At 37.9% G+C, this 11,306-nt stretch overlaps 1 protein-coding gene across 2 annotated transcripts; it reads right to left on the reverse strand.

Annotated features, from left to right (window-relative positions):
* Nucleotides 1-604: 604 nt before the first annotated feature.
* Nucleotides 605-11,076, reverse strand: CENPW (centromere protein W). 2 transcript variants are annotated; one of them, XM_059468256.1, is made up of 4 exons: nt 11,048-11,076; nt 8,183-8,279; nt 3,315-3,428; nt 605-1,665 (listed from the first exon to the last, which is right to left on the reverse strand). In XM_059468256.1, the coding sequence occupies exons 1-4, from the start codon at nt 11,074-11,076 to the stop codon at nt 1,639-1,641; spliced, it is 267 nt and encodes an 88-aa protein (XP_059324239.1). In that variant the 3' UTR covers nt 605-1,638. The 2 variants fall into 2 exon arrangements, with proteins under 2 accessions (XP_059324239.1, XP_059324240.1); XM_059468257.1 differs by lacking the exon at nt 11,048-11,076 and having other exon boundaries at nt 8,183-8,367.
* Nucleotides 11,077-11,306: the final 230 nt, after the last annotated feature.

The following is an 11,306-nucleotide window of genomic DNA, read 5'->3' on the forward strand; positions in this document are numbered from 1 at the left end:
AAAATGAAAAAGTTAAAGTGCATATCAAATCAAGTTCCAAAAGAAGCTATAGCACTCAAACAATTGTACAATGAGGAAGGTATGTGATTATACTCTAAGAAAATATTTCAGGGAAAATGAAAAAACGTTTCTAAGGAAAATTGAGTGTGGCAATAAAATTGTTAAATCAAAGACAGTAATTACAAATAAAAATATAAATACCTAGTCAGGTCTTCCTTATTCCTGAGAATGTACTTCAGATTATTAAGTCCACATATCCTCTACATGTGTATGTTCTTGGCCTTCTTTGTAGATTCCAAGGGAGTAAGAGAAGAAAATGCAGAATAAAGAATCTAGTCAACCCTTACAAGAAGCCAAATGCACTAAGCTCTGTGCATCAAGAAAAGCAGGAGAGTGAGGCTTCCTTCCTCTCTGCATATTGGAAGAGGATGGCTTTTCAAAGGTTACACAGCATTTTAAAAAGAACATGGACATGATATGAAATTATAAGTACTGGCACTGCAACAGTTTCTTTAGACTACAAAAATTTCTAAAATGTAATTTTTTGCTGAGTTTCTAGAATATATTTGTTAAGGTGTCAAACAAAATTAGACTACTCAATATGTAACGCTTGAAAAGAGTCTTTATTTTAAGAACAGCTCACTGTGCATATTAAGGATCAGCTACCATATATTCCACAAAACTGCATTATCAGCTCGAACAGTAAAATTAATCTATAACTTTATGGATATATTTATTAAGCGAAGTGTTTGGTAAACTATTACAAATATCAGAATAGGTACAGAATATAGCCTTAATTTAAGATGACATTTTTATATAATGTACATTTCCAGACTTTTGACAAGTTAGCATGACACACAAAAGAGAGAAGGAAATAGCTTGGCACTTATGCCAACTTATCTTTGTTATTTTTACAAGATCTAACTTTGAAAACATCAGCTCTGCCAGATCTTCCCTTTTCCATAACCTGTGTATCTGTCCACACCAACTCAATTACAGACCATCAAGTTGCCTCATGTACCACATCAAACAGGTCAGCTTAACAGTTCAAACCATGATTTAAAATACCACCTATGTATTCTTTCCCCAGAACACAGAAGTTTCAACCTGCTTTTCAAAGTAATTAAAAAAATTATCAAGACATTTATCAATAAACTGAAGACATGGTATTTAATACACTTGTTTCTACAGTGATGGTTTTGAAAGCCATAATTTTGTTTAGCTAGTAAATCAGCTCTGAACTGCACAATCTACACTAGATTTAGTGAAACCTAAATTTAGTGTTATGTAATTTTTTAACAACTGTTCCCCTTAAGAAGTTTCACACTTTTAATAATAAATGCCATATTGTACCCAAAGGCTATCTATGGTACAAGCATTACTCCATCATTATGAAATAAAGTACATCAAAAGTCTTAAGTGACAAGTGACATACATAAATTAAATTATGCATTAAGTGTAAGAAAACATACATTCTAAGATCTTTTTTAAATTTTTTTTAAAGAAACAGCAAGATAGTCAGGAGATAGATGTCAACAAACTACATAGTTCCACAAATGCTGAAGCTGGATCACAGTATAACTCAAGTTAGTCAGAAAACATTGAAAAATGTGTTTTAAAAATCCAGTGGTTTGTTTTCTAGCCTCTGCTTTTCTTTAAAATAACCTGCAAAGAAAAGAAAAAAGTATATTTATCAATACAATTCAGGCAGAAGACAGAGACCAAAAGGTTCATCTAGCTAATCTGTTTCCAAGAGCTGTGTTGCAAAGGGTAATACCCAAAGGAAAAAATTAGAAATAAAGCAAAAGTATACAGAAAGATTTCAAATTCAAGTTGGTTTTTTTTAAAGAAAGAACATTCATAAGCAAGAATTCTGTAAAATAAAAGGCTTATTTTGAAAATTAATGCTGAGAAATGGCACTAATCAACAGTACTCTTGAGCCATCAGTGGATTCCTTAAAGTTCTTACTCTGTTAGGCCTAGACAAAAAGAAAAAATAAGGTTTGTAATAATACAGTTCTTATGCTCAATTTCTGTTTGCAGTGCCTCACTTCCTTCTGTATCAAGAGCACACAGACGTTTGGAAGGACATTTTTTGGTTTGGAGTTTAAATTGAAAAATGAACTTCAAAGCCCAAGTGGGACTATTTAAGTGTTAAAATTATTAAAATACACACAGTTTTTCCTTTCTTCCCACCTTAAAAAAATAAATGGAGCACAAAAATGTTCAAAAAGTGTTAAGATTGCAGTTAAAAAGAAACCATAAATGTCTAAGACTCCAACTGCAACATTCACTTGGCTACCTTACATATCCTGTATATGTTTCTGTCACTATAGTAATAGAAAAGTATAAAACTAAACCTTTCAGCAGAAGGGAAAAAAATAGTGAAGATAAACAGAAGCCACAGGACCAAAATATCAGGTAACATGAAGTTTTGTCCTCCCAATTTGCTCAGCAGGAGAAGGAGGTTAAAGAGATAAAGAGACTGAATTCCTTCATGACAACAAAGTAAAGCAGACATATCCGACGGAGAGAAATGAGCTACAGAATAAAAAAAGGATTTCAGTCATATTTTGACAATAATTCTTTCTAGGAGACAAAGCTGCATAACACCTTCCCTTTTCCCTTCTTTTGCATGTAAACAAAACTCACCATGCTCTGCAATGCAGCGAATTCCTTCTTCACAGATGTACATTCATACAGCAATTTTTGTTATGCTGAACTACCCATATAACAATCCACAGTCTAATTCTCCCTTAGTTCTTTCCTTACCAAATACATCACACATCACACAAAGCATCTGTTTGTTCTTGTATCCACACAACACCGCAGAACCCACTATGAACTTATTTCAGACTAAGCAGGTAAGAACTGAAGCTGTAAGAAAGGTATTTGAACCTCTTTGAACTATTTCTCACCTGTTCCATAAAGCTTCACTTATATCACTGAAGTTAAGACAGCATGCTTCCTTGCAGTATGTATGTAGTATCAGCTGAAATAAGGATCCTCTAACTTTGGACTGCCTTTCAGGCCATGAAGGCTTGCTGGTAGAGCATTTTGTAGACTTACTCATATATTGAAATTATGACTTTAAACAGGGAATAATCAAGAAAAATTGGGTTATATTTAATAGCACAAGGAGAGTTAATTTGTTTTCTTGGTGACAGTAAATTATGCCAATGATGGACAAAGAATATTAAGTGTCTATAGGTTTTGGATTATAAATCAAATATCAACTTTAACACAGAAAGCTTTTGTATAGGCTGTCATAATATATTATACAAAAATGAAAAATATTAGAAGTGCGTTAATACCTTTGCTGCAGATATGGTGTGCTCAGGTTTTATTATTTTACTTTTGTTCTCAAAAGCATTTGTCCTGGCTTCTTCTGCTAGCCGATGGAGAAACAATAAGAAATTCAAATGAACCTTTAAAATAGAGAAGAAAAAAAATTTTATTCAAGTTGTTTAAACACAGTTTGCTTTTTTAAAGATTCATTGTTTGCAATAGAAAATTTGCATATTATACTGCTTCCAAATTTCTGAAAGGTGCTCTCAGAAAAAAAAAAATTATCACTCAGTTCAAGCCTCAGTAAATTTCCAAGACATTCCCTTCATGCAAGACTCTTGTAAACAGTGTTTAAATTTAGTATACTTAAATAATAAAAGTGCTTCAGAAATGATCACTCAAACCACAACTGCTCTAAGAGGAATGCATCTGATTTTTATTAGCAGTTTTTAATAATAAAAGGTAAACACAAATATCACAGAATAAGGAGACTTTTTGCTTACTAGTAAATACAGTTAGTTTTCAGTGACTACAACGGCCAGACTTTTATGAACAGCAAATTCATTCCTGCCTTATCACCAAATGGACTACAGACAAGTTCAAGGACTTCTGCCCCTTTCCAGTGTAAAGCGACATTGACATTAATTTCTCCAGAACTTGGAATTCTCCAGTGTCAGGAGGTTGCATCCATTTTTTCCCCAGCTCATCACTTAGCTTTTTTACATTAAAAGAACTGGTTGGGCAGTGTTCCTTTCCATATGGAATGCTGTTCTGCTAATACAAAAAAATTGCAGCAGGCAAGGAAGGAACTGCTGTAGCCTGGACTTAAACTGCCAGCCAACAGCACACTTGTGTAGTAATTAATCAGGGGCCTATAAGACAAACCCCTAGCATTATACAGGCACTGTGTGAATTATTTAAATAACCCAACCTGAAAAATTGATAATTGCACCTTTTGTAAATTAAACTTTCAAACAACATTACCTCTGCTACATAAAGTGTAGAAATCGACTTTTGCAATCAAGAGCTTGAAAAAATATTACTGAAGTAGAAGAAAGTTTTCTTTATATGAATAAGGTGATGCATTTATTCTGCTGTACCTTATCTGTAAACCTGGAACAATGTAACATGGAAAGTTACAAATTAAGAGTTTAAGAAAAATATTTTGGCAGTGGGTTTGCAGCACGAAGAATCTGTTACATGTTCCTGTCACAAGAACTCGGTTCCTATGACAAGCAGTTTAGGTAGTTTTTTAAAATATCCTGAACTAAATGAAGCAATAGATAAATTTACATAATATTTGACATCATTTGGAAGCATCTACTACACAGAAAGCAGATGTACTTGCAGATTTATTTCACAAAACATAAAAGCTGATTTAGAATCAGTCTTTAAATATTCACACAGAAATTATTTCCAGCAGAATCAAGCAGTGGCACTAAAATAATGTTCAACATTAGAATTCTCATTATTAAACTTATCAACATGGAGATTAGATTTCTGGAAACAACCTGAAGGAGAAGTGAAAGATGGAACAAAAGCTTCCATACTTGCATGCCCTTCTGAGATATCTAAAGGCAAAAGTATTAATTTTAAAATTGCCTTTTGAAACTGCATCTTGTCTCAGAATCACTGTACCTTTATTTTCCTATTCTCAAAGCAAATTGCTGCATGTGGAGAAGCTTCCTCTGTACTCCAATAGCTTTAAACAGTCACGTAACTAAAATTGCAGCATTCCACAACAGAGCACACAGGTTAATAAATATTCCAGGTTATTCAAGGCAGTTGAGAAGGGCCAGTGAAAGGCAGAATGACTAGGACAGTTACTGGCAACTAACTAAGCAATACCATATTTGTTTAAGGACATTGCTTTACTGCATATTTAATTTTTGTCCTTCTGCATAAAATTTAAAGACTGTTTTGAACTAACTAGCCATGAAAATCACCTTACAAAACTGAATGTTTATTTTCCAGAAAAGAAAGGATGCAAAATTTTAAGAACATACATAAAAAATTCACAGCACTATTTACACAGCAACTTCCACACACCTGTTCGACAGAACTGAGGAATAGCAGGGACAACCACTGTAATTTTGTTTTACTGCTGTAACTTCAAAACAATTCTTAACAATTGATATTTCAGCTTCAATGCACACTTATTAATTATTCTATGGTGATAAGAAATTTTAAAAAGGCCATTCAGCACAATACCTCATGCTTTTCCTGCAATGGAAACACACATGTGCTGTTCTAGCACAAAATAAGCAGCTGAGATCCTGCTTTTCTTCTATAATTGCAATATATTTTCTTCTCTGACCATTGGGAAATATCTGAACTTCAGTACTAAAATCATTACCTCTTATTTTCAAAAAGAGCCTTGAAAAAACCTAAACCGCTATTTGCATCTCTTCACCCGGAGATATTATCATACTCCTTAAAAAAAAAAACAAAACAAAACCAAACATCTTCCTGAGAAAGTTTAATGAAATTTGATAGCTACACTGTACAAAGAGATAGATGTGAACACTTAGGAAACAGGTTCTGACAAAGCTTCAGGTTTTGCGAAGAGACTTGATCAGAAGTGAAGAAGAAACCTCATCCAAGTATTCAACAAAAATTATCTGAATTCTTATGCCTTTCAAACTTGTTACGATCATATAAGAAGACATTGGTTTATAGAGTAAATAATCACTGAAAGTTGGGGAAAAAAGAAAGTCTTATTTTCTCTTAAGGCAGGCAGACCCCTTTACTGAAATGGGCATATACTGCAATAGATTCAGACATAAAGCATGGATCATTCTGGAAGATAGCCCAGAAACTGAACTAGCACGTTTCTCATACTTCCCTTGAGAAGAAATAAGCTCTCTGCTCAAAAGATATATGGCTCCATCTTGTTAAGACAACTACTATATAAATTTCTGACATATGCAATCTAATCACTCTTACAGGGTTTGCAGAGAATAACACAGGCACCAGAAAACACACTCTCAAAATTTGTCACCTGTCTTACTACACAATAAACTCACCAATCCTTTTTTTGTTTTTCCTAAAAGAGGCATAATTTCAGCTGTGTTGATTATTTAGCCATGGAAATAAAGATCGAAAGAGCTGCTAGACACAAGCCTAGTTGAAGAACATCATGGACAATGACCACACCCGGACATTCTTCTTTAAAGGTAAAATAAAAAAGCCAAGCCTTGTAACATTAAAGGCTGCGTAATTTGACATCACCAGAAGAGACAATCTAAGTTTACATTACATTATTAAAATTTATTCTGATCTCATCCTTTGTGCTGCAATGAACATTTTCACAGCCATATTTTAAGCTGGATCTGTTTGCTGTTGTTTATAAGTTTCAGTGCATTCAATTCACTGACTGTCTTTGCAGCTCAGAGAACTTTAGTGCCAGGACCAGGAAGAGATGGGAACTAAAGGCCAGGATTTGGAGGGATGTCCCACTTCCCCCTTTTCAGACAGCCACACTACTTTGAAACCAAATTTTCATTACCGTGGAAACACAGACCAACTGTTACCAAGGATTAAATAAAAAAGTGTGATTGTGTGCATTCAATTAGTTGACTACTGCATTCCACTGAGTAAGCTTTGAGTAGGTCTGAGCATGAGTAGCAAGGGGCCAGGTCCTTAGTCCACAAAAAATCCAAATGCAGCAAAAACATCAGGAAGAGATCATATTTTTATTAGCTCCACTCCATTAGAAAAATATTTAATGTTTGCATTCAAATCTAAATACTCTGAAGTAATGGCCATTTTCCTTCACTTTAATCTCATATTACTTATTTTAATTTTGTATGTTTACATTTAGCTTCATATATCCAGACAGCAACCTTCAAGATGCTGCAAGACACAACTTTTATACACACATGAAACGCTGACTTACCATTTAACTCAGGCCCATACACAGTATACAGCATACTAGTGCTAATGCTTTAATGCTCTGAGAGCCACATGCATTTGTAAACAAGAGGATATCACAGTCCAGCAAGTTAAGTCGACTAAGTTCTTTCCAATAGTATCTTTTCTATGCATTTTTTTTTTATACAGCAACTACCACAAGCTTTCTTGAGGTCAGATTTCCTTCCTGTAGAGATATAATTTCTTGGTGAGACAAACCCTACCTGTGCCGCAAGCCCCTTAGAGCAGGTCAGACACAATTCAGCTTTATTGGCCTGTTTTTGCAAACTTGGCTCTTTTATCCCCACTTTTTTGGCAGGCGTTTTTAAACCGTGATCAGGACCCCAGCACCTTACTGGGTTCCTAACAAGACTTGTCATCTCACAGTTTAGGGCAGAGTCTACCTACATGGCCTGCTAAAAACATATCAGCACTCAAGAGCAGCTTAGCAGCTCATTGATCACAGCTCAGCTGAATACGTGTACACCCGAACTGATCTACACAAACACCTGCATCTAGCAGCCAGATAACCCAAATTGCTATTTCTCGCTGTGTCTACACCAAACTCTATGAACATCAGTGTGTACATGGAGTGACACAAAAGCCATACACGAGCCCGTCCCTTGAATCGCTGGGAACAAGATCGCTGTAAAGAGAGACAATACAGCAGCCACCAGCAAAGCGGGAGCGGCAATCTCTTATCACCCGTATTTTCTCACAGACCTCTGTCTGTCCCTCCAAGCTTTGCCTCCCCCTTGCCCGCGGGTCCCAGCGGAAGCACCATTGGTAGTAACTGGGCATCCCGTCACACACAGGGCGCACAGGCCGCAACATTTAGGGAATAAGCGTCCCAGTTTAGGGCCGGCTGCCCCCGCCGCAGCTGCGGCTGCCGCCATGGCCAAAGGCAGGAGCTCTCCCGGGCTCCCCGGGGCAGCCTGGCCTCGCCTCGTCTCGTCTCTCCTCCGCCCCTCTCCTTCCTCACCAGCAGGTCGGCGTTCGCCGCCAGGCGTAACTGCGGCTTGTGCTTCTTTATAATTTTCCTCAAAGTGCTGCGGGGTGCCGTGCGCTTCATCCTCCTCCTCCCGCTTTCCTTCCTCCTCTCCTCTCCTTCCTCCTCCTCCCGCCGCCCTCGCTCCTTCCGCCGTTCGAATCCGCCGCCCTCGCGCAGCCCCGCGCGCCCGCCGTGACGCAACTTCCCAACGGCCGCGCGCGGCACCGCCCCGCGCCCCGCCCCTGCCGCTCCCGGTCCCGGCGCTTCCCCGGGGCCCGCGCTCCGAGGGCTCCCAGCCGCGCTTCCCGAGCGGCCCAGAGGCTGCGGGGGGAGCGCCCCGCCGAGCCCGCCCCCGCCGCCCAGATGGCGCACGAGCGGGGAAGGGCGCTCCCCGAGCAGGTGCTCGAGGGACGGGCGGGTCCCGGTGGCCGCCCCCGCGGCCGTTCCCCTCCGTGTGGGTCCGCTTCCCTCGTGAGCGAGCCGAGAGCTGGCTGTAGCCAGTTACCCACACCTCCACCCAGGCGTTTTTAGTTACAAGGACGGGAAACGGCGCGGGCAGTTCCCGAGTGCCGTTCCCGAGCCCTCGAGTGGCGCTGCCGCATGGGGGAATTTCCCGAAGCGCCGGGAACGCGGCACGGGGCAGGGGGAAGCACCCTCGGCGCTGGGCTTTAAGTTGGCGATCGTGGCCCAAGTTGCTGGTGTTTCCTTGCCGCAGAAGGGAGATGGACAGCACGCTTTTGCCCCACTTAGACTGTGTGACCTCGCTGGGAGATGGGGCAAGACTGCAGGACCGGGGCCCTAATTATCACCATTATCTTTCGCGGAAATGAGCTTAGAGTGATAGCTGTGTTCTGCACGTAAATCTGGACAAAATCCTGCTTTAGTATGGCATTGACTTATTTGTACACAGAAACACACTGGTTCTGAAGTCGTGATACTTTTACGTGTCATCCTTCCTCCAGCATCTGTCCCTGCACTCCTGCTGTAGCTGTCGGATGCTGCTGACTGAAATACGGGTTTCCCCACAGAGGGGCCCCTGTAGCTTGGCATTCTCAGTGTATTTGGACGGTGTGTACTTAGTTGGAGAAAGGGTCAGGATTTCATACTGAGGTATGGGGGTTTTTCAGCATATTTATTAGGGTTTTTTGTTTTCTTTGGCCTATGGGATGCTTGCAAATTTAAATGTTGATAAGATAAATATATCGGCTTAATATGTTCAAAATACTAGCACCCAGATATGAATCAGTTTTGTTGAAGTATGTTCTTAAGCCTGTATGATTTAGTATTTTAGTTAATTTTACAATATGCACAAAATGTAGTCCAGATAGAAGTATGATATCTGACAGCAGGAGAGAATTTAAGCTTTGCCAGTTCTTCATACTCCATCAGACATTCGAAAATGATGCTTTCTTCTTTCAGTTTTGACTGTCACTTGCCATTAATCGTCAACAGCAATGTTGATCTTAGAGTCAGGGTCTTAACTTTTTTTCTGTGAAAGAATAAGCACACTAACACGCAGAACTTTTCTGTGCAGTACAGTTTAATAATAGTCCCAGTTAATGGCTCAGCAGCAGTGCTACAAGTAAACATTTGGGGTTTTTTCGGTTAACTGAATGGCTCTGACTCAGGAGCTAGATAGGGTCATATACTGTAATGCTCATAATATACACACAGAAACTTGCATCAACAATAACTCAGCATGTCAACAGATGCAAATCTACAGCTGGGATAGATCAGGAGTTCCACTGGACCTTACGTGGGCTGAGAGCTGGGCCTTAGTATCTCGCACTGTTGGTGGGAAAATGGCATGGGCAAGCATTTTACAAACTGTAAGAGTTGCAAAGGTGCCTCTACTGTAAGTCTAAAACTATTAAAACACACCACACAAATTTGAAACTATGCAGTGACCTGCATAAAACAACAGATACTGAGACCCAAGACTAGTAACTCTATCTTTTAGTCATGTGCTTGCTATGTAGAGAATGACTGAATAATGAAATCTACTATTAAGTGTAATACTGTTAGAGTTTTGTTGGTTCTGATGGTTTTGTATTTCTAGTGGACTAGGGGGGGTTTTGGTTTTGTTTTTAGCCACAGAAAATAGTAATCTAAAGTGCTGGCTCAAATCTACATATTTACCAGATTTCCTAACTTCTTAGGTTTTGAAAAATTAAAATGGTTACTTCAAGCAATTGATAACAGAAGTCAAATGTACATGTAGTAAATTAAATGTATGTAAATTATAGGTTATGATTTACTGAACAAATGAAATTCTGTATTTCAGATTTCTCCTTCAATTTACATTTTAGGCTATTTATCAATAAATATTTCTGTAAATATGATTTTAGTAGCTTAATTTTAATATGCAAATATTGTAGAAAAAGAAAAAATTGTAGCTCTGTACATTATGAATTTCAATGGACAAGAATAATTTTATAAATTAAATAAATTATTTTTTAAATCACATCTGTTTCAATTATTTGGTCTGTATTAACATAGGGATTAATGATTAGATTACAGTGATTTAGAAAACTGCAGTCTCGGTATATGTCTGATTTTGAACATGACTGTTTTCTGTCTTTTTAATAGAATCCATAATGTTCAGTTATAATATTATGAAATATTTAAATAAGCAAAAGGATAATGAAAAATGAATTTTAAATTAATTATTGGAAATTATTATTGAAATTGCTAATTTTTTCATGCTCATGCAGCTTTATAAAAAAGGGAATTCAATGCCTTACAGGCAGATTTTCATATTTTACCTGTTCAAAAGTTGCAGGAGTTTATAATCCATTTTCTACAAGCAGTTGCCTTGTTTTCAAATAATGTTTCAAGAATGTAATATTTTTCCACTTTTTAGCAATTGCAGTTTTTAAACACATTAGTTCATTTTGTGAACTTCAGCTGCAGCACAACATCTTCTGAGTTTTCCAGCAATGTTGAGCTGTGTTTTGGAACTAAGGGCATCATCTGGGACCGATGATTAAAACAAGGACACTTCAGCAATTAAAATAGTACCATCCAGGTCTGACTTCTTCAGGAAAACAGTCTTTTCATGTTCCTTTTTATTTGTTTTTTTTTTTTGTTTGTTTTTTGTTTTGTTTTGTTTTTT

The sequence above is a fragment of the Ammospiza nelsoni genome, chromosome 3, assembly GCF_027579445.1.
Source record: "Ammospiza nelsoni isolate bAmmNel1 chromosome 3, bAmmNel1.pri, whole genome shotgun sequence".
NCBI lineage: Eukaryota > Metazoa > Chordata > Aves > Passeriformes > Passerellidae > Ammospiza > Ammospiza nelsoni.